The 25746-nt window shown below is 45.0% G+C and overlaps 2 protein-coding genes across 6 annotated transcripts in view; one reads left to right on the top strand and one right to left on the bottom strand.

The window, feature by feature from the left end:
- The first annotated feature begins 3566 nt into the window (after window positions 1-3566).
- The window catches only part of LOC310691892 (T-cell-interacting, activating receptor on myeloid cells protein 1-like), a 23769-nt gene continuing 1589 nt past the window's right edge, over window positions 3567-25746 (top strand). The window contains exons 1-8 of one of the 4 annotated variants that reach the window (XM_083472153.1): window positions 3567-4057; window positions 4372-4656; window positions 5893-6180; window positions 8822-9082; window positions 10265-11430; window positions 13008-13863; window positions 15522-15674; window positions 16904-17134. In XM_083472153.1, the coding sequence (XP_083328279.1) occupies window positions 3973-4057; window positions 4372-4656; window positions 5893-6180; window positions 8822-9082; window positions 10265-10404 (1059 nt within the window). In that variant the 5' untranslated portion in view covers window positions 3567-3972 and the 3' untranslated portion in view covers window positions 10405-11430; window positions 13008-13863; window positions 15522-15674; window positions 16904-17134. Of the gene's footprint in view, window positions 4058-4371; window positions 4657-5892; window positions 6181-8821; window positions 9083-10264; window positions 11431-13007; window positions 13864-13933; window positions 14405-14482; window positions 14592-15012; window positions 15030-15521; window positions 15675-16903; window positions 17135-25746 lie in introns of those variants that run through there. The other 3 variants (XR_014518598.1, XR_014518599.1, XR_014518600.1) reach the window with 3 other exon arrangements.
- Window positions 21538-25746, bottom strand: part of FAM83E (family with sequence similarity 83 member E) — a 26760-nt gene continuing 22551 nt past the window's right edge. For both annotated transcript variants that reach the window (XM_083472147.1, XM_083472148.1), the window contains exon 7: window positions 21538-22300. In XM_083472147.1, coding sequence (XP_083328273.1) covers window positions 22061-22300 — 240 coding nt within the window. In that variant the 3' untranslated portion in view covers window positions 21538-22060. The remainder of the gene's footprint in view (window positions 22301-25746) is intronic.

Below are 25746 nucleotides of genomic sequence, written 5' to 3'. Positions count from 1 at the left end.
CTCTCTCACCCTGCATTTCCAATGTGATTATAATAATACTTATTATTATTGTTGTTGTTGTTATCGCTACTTTGTTTCTTTCAGACTGTTATAACCTGTTTCTCTTCGACAAGACTGGATGTTTGCAATACAGGATAATGCACGCCGGCTTTTTGTCACATCGTTAATGGATTTCTTACATCTCCGGACGTTTTCATGCAGGTGTTTGCTTTGGGTTGTAATATGAATGGAGAACACGGGGGGTGGGGAGGAATCCTAGTAAGCTGCCCAGTACATGCGTGCAATTTTACAATAGTTCAACCCCCCCCCCGCGTTTCTTTGCTGCAGTGCGTTCACACGTGCACATGAATAACGCCAGACGGCCAATCACGTCGTCCTGAAGGTGCTTTGATAGGGAAAAGAAGGCATAGGGGATTTCTTTTCACTTGGTGCACGTTTGCCGTTTAGTGGCTGGCTGTGAATCGAGGTGGCTAGAAATGAATACACACATCCCAAAAATCCTGGGAACCGTGGTATGTTAGGGGTGCTGGGAAATGTAGCTTTGTGAGGGGTAAACGACAGGCCCCCAGATTCTTTTGCAGGGGGTGGAACGTCACTACACTTTAAATGTATGGTGTGTCAGCTGCAGAGAAACCCTGCTGAATTAATAAACTTAAGTTCATCACATTCATTGGTTTCAATAGGCCTGTACTTGTGTTGGCTTAGATACAACCCAATGGGCATTTGATTGGTGGCAGGTGGGGGCAGGGACGCAAGTAGCGGAGTCAGATGCTATACAGTAGTACCTCAGGTTAAGTACTTAATTTGTTCCGGAGGTCCATTCTTAACCTGAAACTGATCTTAACCTTAACTTTAGCTAATGGGGCCTCCTCCTGCTGCTGCACCGCCGGAACATGATTTCTGTTCTCATCCTGAAGCAAAGTTCTTAACCCGAGGTAGTATTTCTGGGTCAGTGGAGTCTGTAACCTGAAGTGTATGTAACCCGAGGTACCACTATACTTTCTTTGAATGTCCTGAAAAATGTGAAGTTGCATGACATTATCATTACTAATGTATCGGGAATTATTTGATGACTTAAAAGAAAAAAGTTGCAACAGGAAACTCTGTCCCAGAGCATGTGCAGAGTATATTTCCCTGACCACTGCATAATCCTCTTTACAGCCCTGGGGACAGGTTGAGCTGTGGGTGTCGCATCCTTTTTAAAAAATTGTCTCTGAACTTCTCTGCAATTAACCATTTGGGGACAATTTCCTTCTAAATAGCGATATTTCCACCTCCTCGGTCAATGCCAAAGACACTGTCAGCCCTACTAACACACTGGCAGCTGCTTCCTTTTGAGTCACCTCAGGGACTTTCTGGGTCTAAGATAAGGAAGCTTTCGACCTTGTTTGACCGCAAAACTCCAGTTTTTGACATACTGTCACGTTCAGTTCCCCTTTGAAATGACCAGTCTGTTGGATAAAAATATTCTATTCTACAGGGGTATATTCTAGAGGCAAACAAAACGGGGGGGGGGGGGGGATCTTTTTCAGCCAGTAGGTCACATTCCCTTCAGAACAAACTTCTGTTCTGAGGGCCACATGCTAGTGGTGGATAGGGCCCAAGACCAAAGGCGTTGGGGAGCAACCATCTTAAAGGAAGCTAGTTTCTATACGCACACATGCCTCCCTTTCTATTACTCATCCATTATGAGATTTGCCAGTTCAGGCAAAACCACTTGGGAAGGGAGACAGATACTGAGAGAGTCTACATTTTGCATCTTGAGAGCTCTGCTGCTGTTTGCCAGATGTGTTGCACAGCTGGCTCAAGTAACCAAGAGGCCCTTCCTTATTATCACTTCATTTATTCCCAGGTTGAAGGCCTGGTCTGGCGCCCAGCCATTAGGCAAACTCCAAGTTTGATATGTGACATGCTTCATAACACGTTTGATATTGTTACATGCTGCCATAGTCTCCACCAATGGCTGCATGGGGTTTGTGTTTCCTTCAGAAAATTGGGCACAAGGGAGGCTATAGTGTTTTATTATTATATATGGATTATACACATACACACACACACAACCTGAAACTGTCGCTGGAGGAGCTCACAGCTACAAAACGGCAACAAAACATTGGCAGAAGTTGGGAACGGATCCCAAATTCTGGGGTTTGTAGTTAATGAAGTTACCCCTGGTTTGAATATCAATTACTCAGTTGTGGGGGCGCTACAAACGGGGGGGGGGGTTGAAATGACTATAAAACATTGACACAGGTTTGGAGTGAATTGGACAATGTTGGATTTCTGGGTGTTAACTACAAACCCCCATTTGATATTTGTTGAGTGAAACAAAATACATGGATCGTTCTACAAAATGATTACAAAACCCTACAAAAGTTCGGAGAGGATCCCAAATGTTGGGGTTCATAGTTAATGATGCTCTCTCTGCCTCCTGGTTACATTACTTCCCCCCTGCTTTATCTACAGAGGGAGGACCCCGTTCATTTGCATTCTAACACCCAAGTTTGCCTGACTTCATTAGCACTTGTCAAATTAGCTAGGATTACACTGTCCAATACACAATCCAGGAAGTGTGCCTACTTAACTAGCTTTTACGTGTACTAATAACACAAGCTTATCGGTGGGTCCATCACACCTCTTACTACCCCAATGCACACTTGGGTCTAGCTCCTTGGTTCCCAATGTGGTGCACACGCCTCACAGTGGGGCAATTTGATTTTTAGGGGGGCAGCAATTTGAGAAAGAGTTATTAACAGTTCATGGCCTTTTAGGCTTCCTTCACGTGAATAGGAGTTTACTTTTTGAATAATAAGAATTACAGTATATGTCACGGTGGGGGGCGGGGAATCAGGATTTTAGAGATGCTTAGGTGGGGCATAGCCAAAAAATGGTTGGGAACCACTGGTCTAGCTATTTCCCAGTTCTAACATACCAGTTCCAATTAAATTCAAACATATATTAAATACAAGCATTTAGCACCCACAGATCTATAATGAAATATGAAAGTCGGTGTGTGTACATAGGTAGGCATGATTTTATTTTTAGATAGCAGCCCATAGAAGAAGAAGAAGAGTTTGGATTTGATATCCCGCCTTTCACTCCCTTTAAGGAGTCTCAAAGCGGCTAACATTCTCCTTTCCCTTCCTCCCCCACAACAAACACTCTGTGAGGTGAGTGGGGCTGAGAGACTTCAAAGAAGTGTGACTGGCCCAAGGTCACCCTGCAGCTGCATGTGGAGGAGCGGAGACGCGAACCCGGTTCCCCAGATTACGAGACTACCGCTCTTAACCACTACACCACACTGGCCCATACTGCATTGTGTGAGCAAAAGTTGGCAATAGTGTGCACAAAGGCAGAACAAGATATTTGTTGAAAGCAGACTGCTGCCAAGATGTTGCCTTCAGGAATGTGCAGCCGTGCTGTTGTTGAAACAACAGACAAAGGAACAAAAGGCTGAGTGTGTACGATGTGTGGCAAAATTATTGCAGACGCATATGGCATGAAGTTTTCCTTATAAAGCTACCTTGAAGCAGAAGCAAGTTGGGGAGGAGGACACTGCAGCTACAGAAAGGAGCCAGTGTACTTTTACTGAATCTCTGGCTTCCAATTTTTTGCTGCCTCTAGGCCACACAAACCACACACTTAAAGCACTTCAAACAGTCATGGCTTCCCCCAAATAATTCTGGGTGCTAAAGTTTCTTAAGGGTGCTGACAGTAGTCCGGAGGCCCCTATTCCCCGCAGACAACTACCATTTCCAGAGTTCCCTGTGAAGAGGAATTGACTGTTAAACCACTCTGAGAATTATACCCCTGTCTTTAGAGCAACTGAAAACATCAAACAAGAAGCCATTTATTGCTGCCTTTGTCAGAAAGGGAACTGTCCTTTTCCTTTTCTCTCTCTCTCTCTCTACCCCAACCCAACATTATGACTGATGATGGATCATCGTTTCCTGGGCATCATATTTATATACTGGGATGTCCAGACACTCGGATTCTTATTTGAAGGCTCTGCATGTTTTAAGGATGCCTGTTACTCTCCCCTTCTTACTGCTTACGATCTGTGAGTATAGTTGAGCTCAGTGGGGTGGGAAGTATCTATTCAGCTGGTAAAATCAGAGGGGCATTGAATTCTGGGACTGCAGCAGCATCAGCAAGGAGAAGAGAAGTGGCTAGGGCTATCTGAAGATGTTTCTTGCTGCCTGATGAAACCCGGGTGGGTGGGTAGTTAGATGAGAGCGAGGATTTGAGTTGCATAGACACCATGCTTTAAAGCGCATTCAAAGCCCACATGCCACAAAGAATCCTGGGAACTGTAGACCTGGGGTCTTGAATCAGCATTCCTGGGTTTTGGCAGTCGGCCCTTCTCTCTTTCAGCCCTGCCGAAGCCCTCCATCTTCTGGCTCCAGGCTCCGGATGCAGATGAGAAGCACCACCTCCGATGTACGGTTCAAGGAGTATATTTCGGCAGCTGGTTCTACCTGTACCAGGGAGGGAGCCCGGAGGCCGTGGCTGAAAAGAAAGCCTTGCCCACCCAATCCGAAGTGACCTTTGAGGTACACAACTTTGGGCCCAGGGACCAATTCCGCTGCAGCTATGAGATCTGGGAGGCAGGGAAGCCCATTCGCTCTCCGCTCAGCAGCCCTGCAAACATCACAGAGGGTAAGTGTTGGGCCGTACAACTCAGTGACCATACTGGGAAGGTCATGCGCAATAATAGGCCCAAAGTGGTGCATGCAAGGAGGGTTGGTGTGAGAACCAATGGGACTGTGACTGGTCTAGGAATAGGACTTTATGGTAGTGAAGGACTTAGGGCAATGATGCTGGCCTTTAGCAAGGATGAGGAACCTGTGGCTCTCCCAACATTGTTGGATTCCATCAGTCAGGATCTTGAGCTTGATGGAGATGACACCCTATGAGAAGGGGTTGATTTTTTTTTTAACACTTGTTATGATTATTTAGGCTTGCCATATGTCAGGAAAATTCTTGACATGTCTTGGTTTTCGAGTGTAAAAATAGCATCAGGGGGATTTTGCCAAATCTGCAATGTCAGGGAAAACCTGTATGTATGGCAACGTGAAGGAAAAAGCAACAGAAACAGCTCCAAAAGCTTAAAATCACTATTTTGGGGGGAGGTTTCCCTAAAAAAGCTCAACAAGGGTTTGTTCCCAAAAAGCTGAACAATTTTGGGTCTTCCTTAAAAAAACGTCAACTTACTTGGTGAGTGTCAGGAATATAGCAACCCTAGGATTGCTTATACTATACCCTATACTTACACGATCAAGCTGTTATGAAATGTGTGCACTTTTAACTTTTAGCATTTACAAATCATTTGTACACTTTACAGTATAGATCTATTTATTACTATGTATTTTATAACATATGTTCAAGCTTCTGGTCACTATGGAAACATAAACATTTAAGACTCTATGAAATTTTCACATACATTGCTAGTTTTTGTACCATTTGGTATGGTCCTGCCAAGCAGCAGCTGCTGGTTATATTATTGTTGACATGCAATTGCACTGGAATGTGCATTATATTTGTAATTAATTGATATCTTTAATGATTGATAGTTCATTTTATGATGGCTTTAAAATGTTGCAATGTTCATATAATCACACAGAGTTATTTGCTGGATTGTTATTTGCTGGATAACCGGAACACTTACTTCCGGGTTTTTGGCGTTTGGGAACCAAGGTACCACTGTATGCCGCTTGTGAAGTTTGATATGAATTGGTTTTTGCTGTTTCATGGGGAATGTTTTAAAAATGATATTGATGTTTTTTCCGGCCACCTTGTATTACTATGCAAAAAGAAGCAACCTATTATTATTTTTATTAACAGCAGAGAATAAGGTCTGAGGCTCAGTAAACAGCTTTTCTCTCCCCCTCACAGACCATTACCCCAAGCCATCCATCTCTGCGAGTCCCAGTATTGAGGTCCTTGCAGGGCAGGACTGGACTGTCTGTTGTCAGGCTCCATTGCTAGGGGTCAACTTTGTCCTCTACCAGGCCAGGGACTTTCGGATAGAGGTCACTCCTCGAGGGGACTCTGACACCGCTGAATTCTCCTTGAAGAATGTCACCATGGCTGATGCAGGCCGATACACCTGTTATTACCACAGCACCATAGAGCCCATCATCTGGTCAAACGCCAGTGACCCAGTGCAGCTGAAAGTTGTTGGTGAGGAAACCTTTTGCTATCTTGGGGACAGAATTTCCAACTTTCTTTTTCTGTGCCTTCAGCAGACATATGGTAAGCAGAAATTAAATTGGCTGGGTTTTTCTTTCTTTTTCTGGCATGGGAAAAACCAGAACTCATTGAACTTGTGCTTGTTGTGGAGCTGCTAAAGGATCCCTGCCAGAAAAAAAAAAGAGAGAGAGAACCTTGTTAGGTGGAGGAGTGGTTTTAGGGATGGGACTTGCTGGTTTGGGAGTGAAATATACAGTGGTACCTCAGGTTAAGTACTTAATTCGTTCCGGAGGTCCATATTTAACCTGAAACTGTTCTTAACCTGAAGCACCACTTTAGCTAATGGGGCCTCCTGCTGCTGCCGCGCTGCCAGAGCCCGATTTCTGTTCTCATCCTGAAGCAAAGTTCTTAACCTGAAGCACTATTTCTGGGTTAGTGGAGTCTGTAACGTGAAGCGTATGTAACCTGAAGCGTATGTAACCTGAGGTACCACTGTACTTGGAGCCAAGTGTGGATTTCATGCTCTTTATTCAGCTCATAGTAGTGAGGAATGCCAGTTCCCCCAAAATGTCTGCTTTATATACATTATTTACACAGTGGGCCCCACGTGATTGGCTAATTCCGGGATTCTTCTGTAGGCCAATCGGGTTGTGGATTCACTCCCACCTGGAGCTGGATTGGGTGGCTCCTGCGGACCAATCAGACTGCTGCATTTTGGATGCTGTTCAACTCAGTACATAACAGGAGACAGCAGAGGTTGAGAGGAAGGGAACTGAACTGATGCAGATATGGGCCATCATCCTTTCTGGATTGAGATTTAAGCAATATATTCACAGTCAGAAAGCCAGTGTGATGTGTTGGATAGAGTGGCAGATTGGGAACAAGAATGCCCGGATTGAAATCCCCACTCAGCCATGATGCTCACTGATAATAAGGCCACCCACTTTGTCACAGTCTAATTTACCTCACGAGGGCGCCATGGGAATAAAAGGGAGTACAATGTGCATCAGCCTGAACTCCTTGGAGGAAGGAGAGCTAGACACCTCTCTTCAGGCATTATAACTGACAGTTAAGTAAATTAATACATGAGTGTGGGGTACCAGGGATGAGCACAATGGTTCAACCTCCACACACACCCATTACTGTCCCTGTTGCCCTCCAACTAATGGAGAGTGCACTTCTGAAGCAGAGAGCCACCCCCTCCCATGGAAGTTCCTCATGTGCTTTAGGACATTACAGAAAGTTCCTCCCCACCTTATATAATAATAATTTATTATTTATACCCCGCCCATCTGGCTGGGTTTCCCCAGCCACTCTGGGTGGCTCCCAACAGAATATTAAAAACGCGATAAACCATCAAACCTTAAAAACCTTCCTAAACAGGGCTGCCTTCAGGTGTCTTCTAAAAGTCAGATAGTTGTTTATTTCCTTGACATCTGATGGGAGGGCGTTCCACAGGGCAGGTGCCACTACCGAGAAGGTCCTCCACCTGGTTCCCTGCAACTTCACTTCTCGCAGTGAGGGAACCGCTAGAAGGCCCTCAAAGCTGGACCTCAGTGTCCGGGCTGAACGATGGGGGTGGAGATGCTCCTTCAGGTATATTGGGCCAAGGCCGTTTAAGGCTTTAGGGCATCTAGTGCATCTTCTACAAGTTGGAGGGTGACAAAAAATGCAGCCTGGGAGTTGAGCTAGTCGTCCTGAGTGCTTCCCCAGCTTGCATACTTAACTCCTAATTATAATGCCAGCAGAGGACTTCTCATCTTTCTATCTGCAAATATTTCCCCAATTTCCCACAATCAAGGCACAGGAAGAGTTTCAGCATTAAGACTCATGGACTTGTTACGTACTTTTTACATAGTTTGGAAATAGAAAACTCCAGAGAATTCCAGTAATCAAGAAAATAGGTCTTGCCAAAGCATTTCTTGACAAAAGCTACAGTCACCTCATTTGTCCACTGACATTCCAGGACTCTCAAGCCCGAAAAGCAGATGACAGCTAAAAATAAATTATGAGCTGTATTCAGCTAACTTTTACTCAGGATAGGCAACTGAAAGCAATGGAACTTAGGCATGGTCATTAATTTTAATGGGCCTTTGTTGAGTAAAAGGCAGTTGAATGTAGCCCTATAACCCAAAGTGAAACATTAATAACTGTACTCAGATTTTACTAAAATGTCTGAACTATCCTGATCCTACAATGGAGATTTTGTGCATTTACACTTTTTGTATCATTTAGTGTTGAGCTCCCAATTTTGCACAAAGTGCCAAAGGTTGCGGGGGAGGGAAGGATAGGTTAAGGAAAGACTGGACTGGTCACATTTTAATCATGCCCACTTTTTTCTTTAAAGAATTGCAATTTTATTTTGCTTACGCATTCCTTGCTCTTCCATTTATCTGTTGCATCCTGGGGCATTCTGAGAGTCCTGCTTGATTCTCAGCCATCAACCTTGAATTATGGGAAATTCCCATAATCTTTGCGGTGGCTGTAAAGTACTAATCTTCTACTTAGAATATGTATCTATGGCCACAAGGATTACAAATGTGTTTTTAAAAAAGAAAAAGAAAGAAAGCCAGTTCAACACTGAGCATCCCTTAAGCTATATCTTTTTGCTTTCACACTTCTCCTCTTCCAGATGCAACGGTGGTCCCCAATTACCTGGAGGTGTTGGTGGACTCTGCGGGAAGATATCGAGTGAATTGCTCAGTCCCTTCTGCTGCTGGGGGATGGTTTTATCTTTACCAAGGTGGGCAGCTCTTTGCTGAAACCAGAGCTTGGCAAGATGGGGCGATTGCAAGCTTCAACCTCACAGAAGAGGCCATTAACATCACCATAGGAGAGCTGAGCTGCCAATATAAGGAATATCAGCTCAATGACACTGAAGCGTGGACAGAAGGTGAGTCCAGGGGGGATGGGAGAAGTGTACTCTAGCAGAGAGCTAGCCTGTGTACCTTTGAAGCACATTCCACACACATTCTGCCCCCAAAGAATTCTGGGCACTGTAGTTTGCTGGGAATTGTAACCCTGCAAGGGATAAACAACAGTGCCCAGAATTCTTTGAGGGAAATAAAAGTGGTTTGAATGTGTATAGCGCACAGCCTTAGGTGATGATGATAATTGTACCATTCATGGTGCTTTACAGAGTAAAAGAGGGTAAGTCCCTGGTCCCAAGGAGCTTCCAATCTAAAAATGGATTTGAATATGGAAGTATGGAAGATATTGTGAGGTTGAGTGGATGCCCACAAAATGAATGACTGGCTGGAGAATCAAACACAACCATATTCCCACAGAAAATAACTTGGATGGGTGTGGGGTGGGTGGGACGGAGAACACATACTTCTGTTTCTGCAGTCCTATGTAGCAGCAAAACAAGGTTTGCCACTCTGTCCTTTGGTGCTACCCACAGCTGGTCATTGGTATGCAAGCTGATTGATAGGTCATGCTGCATGTCTCCTTTAACGCTGCTATTTTCCCTACATGGAAAATTCTGTAGGAAAAAGCAACATACAGCTGTATGCAAATTTTCATCTGTGGCAATCACACGGGCATGTGTGTGGTTGAAAGGCTTACAGGGGATGCACAGTAAGAAGCCGCCATTAGTTGCTGCTTTTCCATAAAGGAACACAGCACCGGAATAATTCCATGTGATGTTTCACATCTAGACGTCACGCCACTTCTCTTCCCCCGCCCCCCTGCACTCGACAAGTGCTTTCCACGTATGTAAAGGATTGCTGTGCGATGGTTCTGGTGGTGTCATTGTCGCCACTGGAATGTTGCCCTTTTCAGATTATATTAGCACAGATGATTCAGGCTGCGGTGATAAGCACACTTAGCTGGGAGAAGCCCCTTTGAACAGGATGGCACTGCCAGTTAATGGCTGCCAAGGAAACCAAGCACAGGCAAGTGGATTCAAGGCGGCTCCCGTAGTGCTAATGCCCCATTCATTTGCCGCCTGCTCAGGGGCAAATCCATCTTCATGGGGACAGTTCTCAGGCTGCGTAGTGATTGATGAAAGAAGAAAGCCTGCTGTATACCGAAAACTATTTTTACATTGATATGCATTTTCTAATTTCTCCAGACTCACATTCCCAGGCCATGGATTTCACCACAGCCAACTCACTGCGACTTGGGATCGGGGCCTGCATCCTCTTATTAGCCCTGTTCTTCATAGTTGAAGCATGGTGGAGCGAGAAGCATCAGGAGAGCTGGGCCAAATGAAGGGATCTTGGATCAGCAGGATCCCGCTAAGCTGACCGAGTCTGGTTTGAAACCGCAGGTTCCAGTGGCCTCTTTGGATGGGAAGGAACATAATGATGGATTGGGAACCACACACAGAGATTGTCAGACTGCAGTCCTCAACCAATTTACCTCACAGTCAACACATCATGGCTCCTCTGAAACAGGAGCTTTGGCCTACAGGAATAAGGAACATGCAGGCCACCAGATGTTGTTGGACTCCATCTCCCATTGGCCCCAACCAGTATGGCCATTGGTCAGGGATGATGGGAGCCGTAGCCTGGCAACATCTGGAAGGCCACAAGTCCCCTACCCCTTGCTGAACCTGAGGCAGAACTCGGAACCAGTTTTGACCAGCATAATTCAGTCCTAGATCATGTCCAGTAATTATCAAAAAGAATTTGCTCGTGGGCATGCACAGAATGCCTTTGCCTCACCAGTGAGTAACCACAATCTCGGCCTTCACACAACTGATTTCCAGAGTGACATAGACACTAGCACCTCAGGCCAGTGAGAGGAGCGGAAATTCTTATTTGTTTAAGTGTTTTCATCATGAAGTGTATTGCTTTCATGCATGATCCTGTAGTTATACACAGCTTCTGTTCTTTTGCATTTTTTTGCTGTAACTCTAGATGCTTTGTTCATTTTCAATGTTGTTCAACTCCTGTTTTATAATGTTATGCCATCCAGTGCTCCAGAATAGACAAAGGGCAGGATATAACAATAAATGATTGAATGAATATTAACTGATGGGAGGGACAGAATGAAATGTGTGTTCTTTGTTCAGAACTGGTCTTTTGTCTCCTTTTGGAATGCTGGATAAACCACATACCACTATGTTGGCACAATATGAATTATGTGATCATTTTTTATCATGTTGTTAATAAGAACCATTTAGAAAAAAGGGAGCAATTCCAGAAGAGGAGAGTTCTCTGCCTGAAGGTGGGGGGGGGGGGCAGAACAAGAGAAGGGGCAGCTGCAGCATATTAAAAATGACTGCCTTCTCAGGTAAAATTCTGTTAGCCAGGTTTGCCTTTAATGTTTGAGGGGGCTGGTATAAATTGCTAGTTAGGGCACACTGGTGGATAGGAATACTGTAATGATTGGTTGAAATCACGACTGTGCAAGTGAGAGGAAGGAAAAATGCCTGTTCTGTCCTCTTAGATGCAAAATAATGGTGTGTCATGCCAACTTAGACAATTGCCTGTTGGGCATTTGAGGGAGGAGGATGGAGGATAAGAACTAAGAAATACATGCCTTAACAGCCAGCCTTGCTGTGAAGTAGCCTGCTTTGGCACCATTGCGTGGGGAAGGGCACGACTGGTATCAAGGGTTTGTCATGGTAGGGCCGCTGCTGAGGGACCACGCTCCTGCAGGGAACCCACTGACAAAGCCTCATGGAGTGGCTGTATTGTGCAGGTAGACTTAACTGAGTACGGGGCAGGGAGGGTCACCTGGAGGTGACCCGTAGTGGTATAAGGTGAAGGCAGGAATTAATATCTGAATTGTTCAGTGGGGTATTTTAAAAATAAATAAATGTAAGTGTTGGGCTTGGAGGCAGGGGCACTATTTGGACTCTGCTTCAGGCGGGATATTGAGCTGAAAGCTGTTTTAAGCATTACCTGCACCTCTGTGCCAGTTTGTGAGGTGGCACTTAAATTTGAAAGCCTCAGTTCTATTAAGCACACTTCAAAAACACTGCCTCCTCCTTCCTAAGCTCAAGTGTCCAGAACTCCCAAACATTTCTTCCAAAGGTTAGAATTGAACCATCTGAGAATTCCCCATCTATCCACAGGTCTTGTATGACCTATTGCACCCTCTTCAATATTTCTCCTCCATAAAGGGGCAGAGACAGAAGAAACTTGCCTTAGATTTGCCTAGTCTGATTTCTTCTGAACTGGATTCTGATTGCAACTCTTTTTTTAGGCAAGCCTATCCAATTTTATAGACTGTTGATAAGTGTTTAGTTTGTTTTCTGAATGTTTTAAATATTTCTTTTAACTGATTTTACTGATAATTTTATTCTTTTTTTTCACCTGTGTGTGTCTACCATCAAGCAGTGTAGTTACTTTTTCCAAACGGTATATAGGTTTTGTAACATATATAAATAATTATGAAGTCCTTCTGGTATGTCCTGTAAAAATAAATATGTATTAACCTACTAATGAAAAGAATGATATGACAGCACCAGTCGTACCTCTTTGGAAAGAGCGTTCTAAAGTTGGGATGTATGCATTGCAAACTTGTGGTAGAGAAAGCATGCAGAGAAAAGGTCTTCAACCAAAAATATTAATGTATTAAAATGAATGACAAGTGACCGGAACATCAATTGATAGTTATATTTGATAATAATTAATTGTACGCAACAGTAAAGGACTGGACGAGGTAACTTTTAGGTGGATTTGTAGCTGGTTGACTGACCAAACCCAAATAGTGCCCACTAATGGTTCCTAGTTATCCTGCAAAAAAAAAAAGGGGGGGGACAAGTGAGGTGCCACAGGGTTCTATCCTGAGCCCATTGTTGTTCAGCCTCTTTATAAATGACTTTGATGATCATCCCCTCAATTCCTTCATCCAATTTCCAGGTGACACCAAACCGGGAGGGGTAGCCAATGCCACTCAACATGGAATCAGGATTCAATATGACCTTAACAGATTGGAGAACTGGGCCCAAACTAACAAAATGAATGTCATTAGGGGCAAATGTAAGCTTCTACACTTAGGCAGGAAAAACCAGCTGCACCAATATAAGATGTGGGACACCTGACTTGCCAGCAGTAGATGTAAAAAGGATCCTCTTTTTCCCCTGTAACAGCAGAGGGCTCAGCTGCTTCCTATCAAAGTAGCTATTGCTTGTTATGCAGGTAAAGTGCCCCCTCTATTGCAATGGGCTGAGGAGGTGAGGCTGTGGTTTTAAATAAGTTGTGATTGGGTCTGAGTATGGCCCTTTTTCAAGCTACACCCTTTTCGGTTAATTGACTCTTGCCACACCCATACAAATGCAGGTTTATTAAAGGGGCATCAGTAGTGAAGCGCATCCCCCCCCCCCCCGCTTTAATTGTTCGTGGTTTTCTTCAGCTTGAAAATATTTTACTTTTCTTTGCTTTTAAAGAAATAGATTTGACTGGCTTGGAGGAGAATGTGGGTGGGCTTTGTGCTCCCCCCACACCCGGTACCCTGACTTGCAAGGGTAGCTGAATTTGCTGGAAAAGTGTTGAGGGTTAGGCAAGCTTGGGGAGGGAGGTGAGAGGATGTTATGATCTGAGGCCCAGATTAGGACCATGGAAAAACCGCTCCTGGAAGTTGTGGTGAGATCCACGGAAGAAGACCTTTGTCAGAAACGCCCAGCGTCTGAGGAAGAACAACCTATTTATAAAAGACTACGGATGGATTCGCCAGTTCATCCAGTCGAGTCGGAGGCCTCTCTACCACCAGAGAAGAGTATGTGGAGCTATTCTAATTGTGGGGAAACTGTTTTTTTCCTTTAAATTTGATTTAAAGATGGGGGATGCAGCAGGAGTGTGATATGGGTGTTGCAAAGAAGGATTGTCTCCATGGAGGTGGTAACTCCTATTGATTAACGGGTATTCAAGATTACTTAACGTTAGGCCCCATCTGCGCTAAACATTTAAAACACTTTAAATAGGTTTCCAGCAATGACTCTTTGAGAACCGTAGTTTGTTAAGCGTGATGAGAGTTGTATGGAGACACCCCCCCTTCTCCTTCTGAGCTACAATTCCCAGAGCTCCTTATAAAGGGGGATTGAATGCTTATTTATTATTTACTTTGTACATTTATTATCCCGCCTGTTAAACCACTTTGGCTTTGTTAAGCCACTGTGGGTTTAAAGCAACCTGCTACTGTGCAAATGGGGCCTTCGATTAGTTATTCATAACAGCAGCCTCTGGCTTAGGGGTCAACATACAAAGGCCTTGGAGCCAGATCCGGCCCCTGAGCTGGGACACCTGCAGCTTCTCCAGAGGTAAGAGAAGTTGTGGGGAGATGGGTTTGCGTGGCGATGTGTCTGTCGCTGATTTTGCTAGGTGAGAGGAGGGCCCCAGTTCGCATTTGCTCCTCACGTAAAACTGGTTGTGCCCTTTTCTCATTCCATGTCCCCTTTTCTCATGCTTCGGGTGGCTTGGATTAATCTAAAGAAGCGTGAGCGGAAGGTGAAAATGCATTTGTGCTCCTCCGGGAACAATTGTGCCAGAGTTAATGGAAGGGTACTTAGGCTGTAGTGCCATAATGTATGGGGGGGAAGCAGGGTTGCATTTTGGTATAAAGGAAACAGTGCATGAGGAAAACATAGGCCGTACTCTTTGTTTCCAGGTCCAGTTCAAGGGTGCTCACATGAATGTTGAAAGCCCTAAATGACTTAGGCCCCAACGACTGCTTCTTTCCCTACAACCCCCCCAGGGGTGTTAAGATCAGCAGATGGGGCCCTCTTGGTAGTTCCACCTCCCTCAGAAGTTTGGGGTGGCTTTCAACATGGAAAAATAATAAAATCTTATTATTGAATAATAATACTTTAATTAGTTTGGGGTGGTGGCTCAGGGAAGGGCAATCTCTGTGGCAGCCCCAAGTTGTTGAACTTCCTCCCCACAGAGGTGTGTCTGGCTTCTTCACAATTCAGCTCCTGGTAAATGCTGCAGACACACTTTTTTACCCTGGGCTTTGTCTCATGAGATGTGTGTTCCCAGGGTCCACCCTATTCCTGTAATTTTAATCTGCTTTAACTGTTGTTTATTTTGAATTTTAAATACTGTAGTTGTCATTTGCCCTGGGATCTGCTGGTGAAGGGCGGGGAATAAATTTAGTAACGATCATGATGTTTAATAACGAGCAAGATGTAGTAGGCCATAAAAAAGGTCTCGCTTGAGACTAAGCCTGTGTGCAGTTGGAGGAACTCGTGGATTTGGTGTTGGTTTACCTCATACAGCGGTTTTCTGCTAAGGAAGAAATAGGCCTTCTCTGACAGGAATAGGCTTTCTGCTAGTGGAAAGACACCTTTAGGATCCAACTCAATGCATATGTAATGTGAAAATAGGGATTCCAGACATTCTTGACTTTTTAATGTTTTGTATCCAAATGATTTGTAGCTTCTACTCCAGCCTGCTCCACAGCTCCGCCTTTGTCCACACACCAGTGCAAGAAACCTTCACGCAGGGCTGCTTATCATCCCTTTGATTTCACCTCAGACGAGCTGGACCCTGCCTATGAGTGGCCAAGGGAATCTTCTTCTGCAAGGCAAAGTAAGATGCATGGAGGAGCTGACTAGTAATGTTTGTATGCTCTTTGGAAGGGACCCTGGTATGTGAGCATGGAAAAATAGGAGGTCTAAAACGTGTGGGTTTTATGCTAGAATGGGAGAGGTGGTGAAGGTAAGAAAAGGAGACTGGTCTGTTTGAGAAGGTGTGGCCTACTGCTACACATTCAAGGGAATGAAGTGGGGGAATGGACTGCATCAGATTACAGGAGGGTGGGGTTGGTTGTCCACTTTTGCATACTTATCCTTTAAAAAACACCCACCCATCCCAGGAAATAGAACACATAGACTCTAGCTGTGTGCTACCTCAGCCCTTTCCTACTATTCTGAATTTATCATCATGGAGAAATCTTAACATAGGGAAACTTTCAAAAATGTGATGATTTACTTGCAGTTTGAAGAGGTACACTTTGTCCTCCCTGTTCAGCACACTCGTTTATACCTCGTTCTGCGTAGAGCAGGCTGGCCATACCTTCCCCACCTTCAGCAGGAAGGAAATCATCCAGCTTTCTGAAGAATACCCTCATCCTAATGAAGCCTGTTTCAGTTTAATATCTGATTGGAGGTTCTGCAAATACTTCCTTAACTGGAGACAGGCCTTCAGCAGTTGCAATGGGAAATAAAGCCTAATGAGGCTAAGGGAAAAGAAATATAATAAAAGTCAGGAGTCCTGTGACTTTGAGTTTGTAGTATAGTCGAGAAATAATCAAGAGGAATTTGGCATGAAGAGCACAAAAACTTGTGTGCAAGTAAAGCACTGGTTCCACACTTAGCACCCACTGACAAATGGGCTAGCTGTTCCAGGTAACTGAGATCCATTCCAAACAACACTAAAAAGTAGGGCTGTGGGGCCACTCTGTCCAAATTCTAGATCCTGAACCAAATTGGGCTGATTGAGGCAGCCCCTGGTTAGGTCCACCCAAAGTGACCTAGAGCTGTCCAAAGGGGTGGTAATCGGGTGGCAAGGAGCAGGATGGAGGAGAAGAAAGAAATGCAGGCAGCCTGTCTGTGTCTCTTCCCCTGCCATTGGACCACCCATAAAATAGGGTTTAAAACCACAATTAAACAATATGCTAGGGCCCCAATTCGGGGCCCAGTTCCAGGTCAAGTCTACCCCAAGACATATCTGGAACACTGCATCGGGGGGGGGGGGGCATGCACAGTCCTACTTAAAAAGCCTTTTCATCATCATCAAGGCCTCTTTGTATCTTTCAGGTGGTGTGGATGTGATCCCTCTCCTCCGAAGCACTCTGGGCCAGTTTCCTTTAGGTTTGCGTCTGGATAAGCTGGAGGCCCTGGTATGGAAGGAGCACAAGGTCAAGCTGTGGAAACTGTGCTTGGAGCGAGGCTACAGCGACAGCCTGAAGTTCTTGGAGGTGTTACCTGGGATCAGGCTCAAACCCTCCGGCAAAGGGACTTTCCGGTGCCTTGTGCTGTTGGACCCAGGTGAGTGTTTCTCTCCTCTAGCCTGACCTTGTGTTCTCTCAGGAGAGCTACGGGACCCACAGCCTGGCAAGCTTTGGCCTTAATTTTATGCTTTTCTAGGTCATTGAAGGTTTGTATCTGATCTCCAAGAAGCAACTTGCAAATAATCTACAGGCCTAATTTTATTCAGAAGTTGTCAGTGCGGCACCTGCTCGCCCCATGGTGCCTGCCATAGCATCATACGGTTCCTGCAAAATGTCTCAGTAAATATCATCTCACAAAATGTCTTGGTAAATATCACCTCAAAAATCCATAATGCATGAGAGACTGATTGCCGTACCTGCTCATTTCCTGTTTGGGTTGGCTTTGTTGCTCTCTTACTTCGAACACCCCCCCTTAAATGTGCCCATATTTTTCGGGATGCCAGGATTGGACACCCAACTTCCCATCCATTCTGAGCAGAGGAGAAATTCAGTGAGCTTTTCACTGTGAGCGTATATGGCAGTGGCTGATACACATTTTTTGTGAGGCATTCCCACTGCTTTTTGTGATCCGGGCTGATTTTATGCTCCTTTAGATGTGGCATCCCTTTCATGTTATACCACGCCGTGACAGCACTTCCTCATAATTCCACATGTGCCCCCTGGCCCTGAAAGGTTGGTGACTCCTGTTAGTCTGCCTGATTTAAAGGGATCTGGGTGGGAAGCAGTGGGTGGAGCACATGCTCTAAACGAAGAGGGTCCTGTGATCAGTTCCCCAATATTTCTAGCACAAAGGAATCAGATAGCAGCTAATGCAAAGGCCTCTGCCTGAGATGTGGAAAGGCTACTGCAAGCAGTGTAGACAATAAAGGGCCTGTAGTCTGACCTGCTATAAGGAGGCCTTGTTTTGTTTTGTTTTGTTTTGTTTTGTTTTGCTTTAACCCTCCTTTTGAACAGCAGGAAAGGGCAAAATAAACAAACCCCAATATTTAAAAGCCCTCCCAGTCCCCAAGATTAAGAGTACTCTGTACCACGCCTCACTCCACTTGCTTTTCAAAAGTCTTGCTTTTATAACCTGCCTTTAGTACAGAATGGAGCTCAGAGTGGTTGTGTGGGGTTTCAAAGTGGTCTCCCATCCAGGCACTCCCGAGACCAAGATCTGCTTAGTTCCAGAAAAGCTGCTGTTGATGCTGTCTGGAGGTGGCAATATCTTTCTGATCAGCTTTTGTACACCTCCAGGCCACTTCTCTCTGCTGGTTTCTCCACTCTGCTTTTCCCATTTTGCTTTAGTCTTCAGTAAGTAACTCTCAGTCCCAGTGGATTTGCACCGCCCATTTTGGGAAACCCCTGAGGCTTAACTGTACGTGGGCAGGAATGCATTTTATTCCACTGGGTATTATTGTTGCAAAGGCTGGCTTAAAAAAAAAAGAGCTACTGGCTGTGTACATGCTATATACATTTGAAGCGCTTTCGAAGCACATTCTTTCCTTCAAATAATTCTGGGCACTGTAGTTTGGAAAGGGTTGCTGGGAATTGTAACTCAGAGGGGCAAACTAGAGTGCGCAGAATTATTTGAGGGAAAGAATGTGTGCCGAATGTCCTTTAAACGTTTAGTGTGTGCATAGTTGTCAGGAGGCAAGGCTTCACTGTCCCCCAAAGGAAGCTGCCTTAAACAGAACCAGACCTTTGGTTCACCCATCTCAGCATTACCTGCACTGACTAATAGTTGCTGTCCATGTTTCAGTCAGGGGACATTCCCAGCCCTACTTGGTGTTGACTTCTAGAACTTCCACCTCACGGTTGGCCTTGTTTGCTGCCTGGCTCTCGGATGAGCTGGCAATGTTTTGAGAGTTACAGTTGCACAGAAGAAGGGGACAGAATTCTGGTTATTCTTCTTGATGTAGTTAAGCTAGCACCGGAGGAAGAAACTGTATACGTATATACATATATACACAAACATGAATTATTATTTTTTTTAATGCAAGGGGAGCATTGAAATTTGGTCCTCCCCCACCTGCAGTCTGAACTGGTGTAGTCCAGAAAATTATACCATCTCATTCTGTGTTGAATGGCTGTTCAGGTTTAAAGGATATAGTGCATCCTCAAAGAGGAATGGTTGCAACAACAGCATCACAGCACACATTTTACATGCAGAAGGTCTCAGGTAGACAATCCTGGTCTAAAGGTAAAGGGACCCCTGACCGTTAGGTCCAGTTGCGGACGACTCTGGGGTTGCGGCGCTCATCTCGCTTTACTGGCCGGGGAACCGGTATAAAAAGTAGCTTCCTACGCAGGTGGATCACTAGTCTGAAGGCAGCTTCCTATCTTTAGATTTCTGTTTTATGGCCCTTGGATATCTTGAGTGTGTTGTCTTCTGCCCCTCCCTTTTATAGCTGGTCCTTATCGTTTGTCCTATGGGCCTGCAAACACAGCAAGCAAGGAACTGTGTGGCACTGCAAGAACTGTAACGAGTTCTGCTTTGCCTTTGTAAGGATCCTGATGCCGTGAAAGAAACTGGATTCCAGCATCAGGTGGACTTCGTTGAACGGTGCTGGTTTCATTATAACAAGCTTCTCCCCCCAAAAAGTGAATGCATTGGGTGCCCTGTATTACTACCTTGATCCGTCAGACTTGGGAGTTGTTGGTCTTGAAAAGAGGTGCCTTTAGGGATCAAACCTCTAGAGGGAGCAACTTCCATATTTTTGTGTGTAAACCTCCCCCCCCCCCCCATTTCTTTGGCATCTTAATAACCTAGCACTTTTATGCCTGGTGTTAATAGCTAATGGAGGAAAGTATTTAAGGGAGCTTTGGAAATGGATTCCCAGCTCTGGAGCACAGCAAACATTTATTTAACAGTAAGGGAAAGGAAGAGAACTTGAATTGTGGAAGCCTGTGTAATTTGTGCTACTTTGTAAGGAACACTTAGTATGCAGCCGGTAGGCATCTTACCTCGGGGCTGTTGGCTTTATCAAAAGGGTGGGGGAAGATAGTGTCTCTGATTAGTGATGCAATCGTTGGTACTAGCCAATAGATTTGTGCAGCCACAGTCTGAACTGCACTAGATACTCGAATTGGTGCAGTGATGGGATGGGGTAGACGTGTTGCATGATAAAATATCCTGCATCTTAAGTGCTGGAGAACTGCTTTCCCTTTGATGCAGACATTTCTTTGAAAGAAGGCTTCTGAAATCCTAGGACTGGGCCACACTGCCGCAAAAAATGTGGACTTGTACCTGCCTGTCTCCCCAATAATGGGAGGGGCATCCAGATGAGACCCTTCCCACCCCAGTGTTGTCTTAGAGGGGAGACAGGCAGGAAGGGTTTTGTGTGTGTGTGTGTGTGTGTGTGTGTGTGTGTGTGTGTGTGTGTGTTTTGTTCCTTGCAAAGTCCAAAACAGCCAGGATCGAAAAACCCTGCATTTAAAGGGGGAAGGATGCAGGACAGCATCATTTGGGAGGCTCTCCATTAGTAGAGAGATGGGTGCAAGTCCAGTGTAAACAAATCCTGGGATTCTTATTGGCGTCTTGATTCCCTGACAAATATGAAGCTGGGGGTTCTACCTGCAGGATACAAGATCCAGGCCCTCAAAGGACTCACCTGCCTTTAAAAGGGGCACAAGAGCGAATATTTTGCTGCCTCAAGCTGCTCTTCCACTATCAGCATAGACGAAGCAACTGGAGAATCTGCACCTTGCTGGAATTTTCCCTTCTCCACAACAACTGAAGAGATGAGAGCTCTCTTGAATCTGGATCCTAGCAACCATAATTCACTTCAATCCATGCTGATAAATTGTTCTATGATGCAACAGTATGTTATTTTTCCCCTTTGTCAATGAGTCTCAGGCATCTCTTCCCACTTGCTTTAGGACACTGCAGTGGCAGAACACTGGAGCCTTTGAACAAATGGGTAATAGTCACAGATGGACCGGCCTTCAATAAATCGTCTGGGTTGTGCCTGTTCTCCCTTTTTGTAGCTTAGTTTGAAGCATGTATGAATCTCTTTCCAGTTCCCTCTTTTAATTTCCATTTCCTTTTTCTAGATCCAATGAGGGAGGGAAGGATTTCCTTGCCTTACTTTACTTTACAGAAGATGTATTTTGCATGCTGTTTATCATCTGCCCTGGGTCAAAACCTCTGGGTGTGTATAAACCTTGGAACAGTCACTCTTCCTTTCTAAACTCTTCCCTTTACCAAACCAGTGGGGTTCAGTGCAATTAGTCTAACCTCTTAAACATCAAAACATCTTCTGCAGGCTGCTTTGATCCAGTGCCAAAATACTGTATTTTGATCATGGAGGGAGATTTTTTGTAATACAACCTAGTGTCTATGGTTCAACTTATTATTTTATTGATTTTAGCCGCCCTGATCCCGGCTTCGGCTGGGGAGGGCGGGATATAAATAAAATTTATTATTATTATTAAGAAAAAAAACCACGCAGCATCAACTGTTCTGTATGAATGTCTTCTATTTTTACAAACATTGATTTGAGGGCTGGAGAAATGTAATTCCAGATTTCTGCTAGTATAATCGTTTATATATTCTTTTAGTGTCTCAGTAGCTGTGCACCCAGCATCCCTTGAGCAGCTCATCAGTGTAAGTTTACAAACCTCCTGCTTGTTCCCAGTTCATCCTACACAAACTTGAATTGCTCTAGTGTAGTTGCATTGAAGGAAAAGTGTTTGGCTTCCCTCATTGGCAGATGAAACTTAAAATCTCACTAAAACATGCTTGTCACAGTTTAGGATCTCATTCTGCAGTTCACTGGGGTCGGTGTTCATCAGATAGAAAAGTCTCCCAGTATATTTTATTTAAAGCTAGAAACCACAGTTTTATAGCCATCCCTGACTATACTGTCCTGTCACATGAATAATCTCTCTATAAACTGTTGTTCCTCTAGGAAATATTCCAGTCTGTTCCAGATTATCCTCCCAGTATTTTTCCCCCCGCCTTGAGATTTTCAGAGAGGTTTCAGTATCGTAGCTGATGGCCGTACTGGAACTGTCCTGGGTGTGGCCAAGCCCGCGATAGACCTGTAGTGGCAGGATTATGATACAGCTGTCCTTGTAGTCTTCCTAGAGGCAAGTAGCCAGAGGAAGGGGTCATACGCCCAGGTGCCAGGTAAACAGGCATCCTTGGTTCCTCTGGGGCATAGCCAGTCCCTCGCTGTTTCATCAGCTCTCTTGCTGGTGTGTCCTGGTAACCCCATTTCTGTGGAAAGGTTGAAAAAAAACAACACCTCAGACTTAAGAACCAGTGTGATGTGTGTGCAAGCTCATGTACAAGTAAAATAGGCAGTACCTGCCATGCATTGTGGAACTCCTCTTCAGACATAGATTTCTAGTTCTTATTGTTAAGAGAACCTGGGTTTGCAACATGGCCTAGGTTCTTTCATGTTGTTCTCCACAACCTTCAAAAATATATTTGCTGATAAAAATGAAATGAACATCTTGGCAACCCACATGAATTACAACCAGGTCTTACTAAGGAGTCCCTCCACCCCTGTATCTGTTCTGAACTATGTGAAATAGTAGAAAGATGCAGCTTCTAAGCATGTACAAAGTACCGTATTTTTCGACCTATAGGACGCACTTTTCCCCCTCCAAAAATGAAGGGGAAATCTGTGTGCATCCTATGGGGCGAATACAGGCTTTCACTGAAGCTTGGAGAGCGAGAGGGGTCGGTGCGCACCGACCCCTCTCGCTCTCCAGGCTTCAGGAAGCTATCAGCAAGCCTGGGGAGCCCGCGGGAGTTCCCGCAGGGCTCCCTAGGCTGCGGATAGCAGCCTGCCGCCCGGCTCGTGAAGCGTCCTGAAGCAGAGCGCCCCTCGCGCCTGGCAGACATCGGCCAGCCCCACAAGCTCGGGGGACAGCGGGGAGGCGCAGCGCTGCCATCCCGCTGTTGCCCGACCTGGTTTTGGGGGGGAAATAAGGCAGGGGATTCCTTTATTTCCCCCCCAAAAAAACTAGGTGCGTCCTATGGGATGAAAAATACGGTAATTTCTCCCACTACCATCTGCATCTACAGATCCTAAGTTGAGGGGCAGGGCTTCTGTTTCACCCTGTTTGGCTTCCAGGTATGGTTAAACCCTAACTCTTCTCTACTTAGAAATTTAATCACTGCCTATGAGAATCATGAATTTGAGGCAGAGTTCTAACATTTATGGTGTTGATGTTCCTAGATTCCCTGTGGAGACTGCTAGGCACAATAGCTGCAGGAAAGAGGAAGCGAATTTGTGGTAGATGAGGAAGCTGTTGGGGAATGGGGAGGATAAATTTGTATTTTCAATATTGTTATGCTCCTTTCATGATTCTCTCTCCAAAGCATTTAATATTAAAGCTATTAAAGTTACGAGATGTAACATTATAAAAACATGACTTCAAACATACTACAGCACCTAAAAGAACTATATCTACAAATACTGTGAAGTTCAAGTGGAGGAGAGCAACTTCTTTTTTTCCTGACAAGGTGACTGTGCCTTAACAGTTCCAGGCACAAGGCATGGGGAAAGCCTTACCTGTTCAATGGCTGGCTGCCTTGCATAAAAACATTCAGGGTATAGGAGGGAGGAACCTAGCTGATAAGTACAGAGGGACCTTCATGCTTCTAAGGCTCGTCATCCTAGAGTTCTCCCTCCCTATCATAGGTGTAGCCTTGATCAATATTGACCGAAGGTGCTGTCTACAGCAGTTCACCCAAGTTCAAAGCCAAAGGAGGCAGAGTTTTCTATCAATCCAATTTGTCAAAAAACTCCAGAGGTAGGCCTAATGCTTCCTCGAATCTTCTGCTCTAGGACCTGCCTCCTGTCCTGTGCCCAGCTGTTGCCGGTGGCAACCAGGCACCCTATGAAAACAGGGACATAGGAGCTGAGGTCTGGGTACCACCTGCAGGGTCTGCTCAACACAATTTAGTACTCAAGGCAGAAGATGCCCATTACCCGCTCTCATTATGGAATATAATCTGTCATCCTATAATAACCAGGCATTTCCTTTTCAACGAGGTTTGTGGGTCAGATTAGTCTGCCTGCCACTCTTCCCTCTTTAATAGTACCGAGATGATATCTGCCACTTCTCTGGCCACCAGAAAGTGCTAAGAGCTCTAGTGTTTGGTCTGTGTGTGGGACTGAAATCTAAGGTTGCCACATTTTTAACAGGCCAAGCATTGTTAATTAAAGCAACGCCACACCTTGTTTTTACCACCTGTTGGTCAGCTGTTAAAGTCACAAAGTCTGTCAAATAAAACTGCTGCCCTTCCTGAGGCCTGGAGTTGTGGTCTAGAGGTTGAGCCATGATTCGGGAAGGCCCCACTTTCAAATATGGCCTCATCAAGTGGCTCTGGCCCAACCCCACTCAGCCCCACCCCAATCCCTACAATCTAAGGATGCTACTGACCCATCATTTCAGGGCCGTTGCAATGATTACAAAAATGTATGTGACCTGCTTCGAACACTTGGAAATGCTAGAATGCTAAGGACAAAGTCCCATCTCAGCCAGAGGCTTACAGGTAGGCCTTGGGGAAGTCATAACCTTTTAGGGCTGTTTTCAAGCACCCTGGCTCTGTCCTTGCGCAATCACCAAGTACCTACTGGGCCGCTGGCCTCTTCAGAAACTTGATTTTGGTCAGGAAGTAGGGACATACATAATTTATTTTTCTGTGACAAAGTGTAACCTCAGGGGTGTTCTGACAACATGAAAATGCTCTCATGTCAGGGAATTGATATCCTCACTATCCTGTAAATGAAATGACTGGGTTTGCTTTCTTTTAAGGGAACAGTATTATTTTATAATTTTCCAACCTTATTTGGTACCTTTAAATTTATTTATTCAACACCCCTTTGTGATTAGAAATCAAAATATTGATCCTACCCAGCCATGGGAAGCTTTCGGGGGGGGGGGGTTGCGGGGCGGGACAGAACAAGTTGGTTCCCACAGTAACCAGGACTCAAGATCAGGAACTGGTTTCTGTAGCAACTGGAATGTCTGAGGGAATGTTGAGTGCTGGAATTGATAGAGAACAAAACATCTGGAATTGATGGAAAACCAAAACTTTTTTTGTTTTAAAACCATCCAGACTTCATGGGGAAAACAGTGCTCAAGTCCCCAAAGTGACTAAAAGCGATCATCACGGCTTTTTCCAGGGGGTGGATTTACAGAAATGTACACTTTGACCTCCTGCAGCACAAAGCAGGATCAGAGAATATTGAATTCTTTTGTTCCCATGGAAACCTAAATTACTACCGAAATGTTGATTCGCAAGGGAGTCGGAGTTTAGACTGCACAGCAAAAGGAATGTCTTGAAAACCAAATGTGATTTTTTCTCACAGAAAGAAACACTGGGGAGGGAAAACCAAATCTCCTCTGGAAATTGGATCCTGCATCTTTCCACAGTGGCTGTTAACATGGGGGGGGGGCAGGTGTCTGGGTTTTGCTGTGTTGCCCCCGAGTGAAAGTCTTGCAGGCAGACCTGCAAGCATATAATTGTCTGGTGCAGGTGGGGGTCGCAGAGACAAATGGGCAGGTAAGAGAAAGGTGCTTAATCCTCCCCCCACAACCCCTACCCCAGGTTATTCCCCCCTCCCCACAGCTGTGTTTATCCCCAATCTTAGAACAGATCTGGAGAAAACAGGAAGAGACTCAGGATAATCAACATGGGGGGGG

The sequence above is a fragment of the Podarcis liolepis genome (genome assembly GCF_965112155.1).
Source record: "Podarcis liolepis genome assembly, chromosome: 13".
NCBI lineage: Eukaryota > Metazoa > Chordata > Lepidosauria > Squamata > Lacertidae > Podarcis > Podarcis liolepis.
Note: the sequence above shows the minus strand (reverse complement) of the source record. Positions and strands in the feature narration are given on the sequence as shown.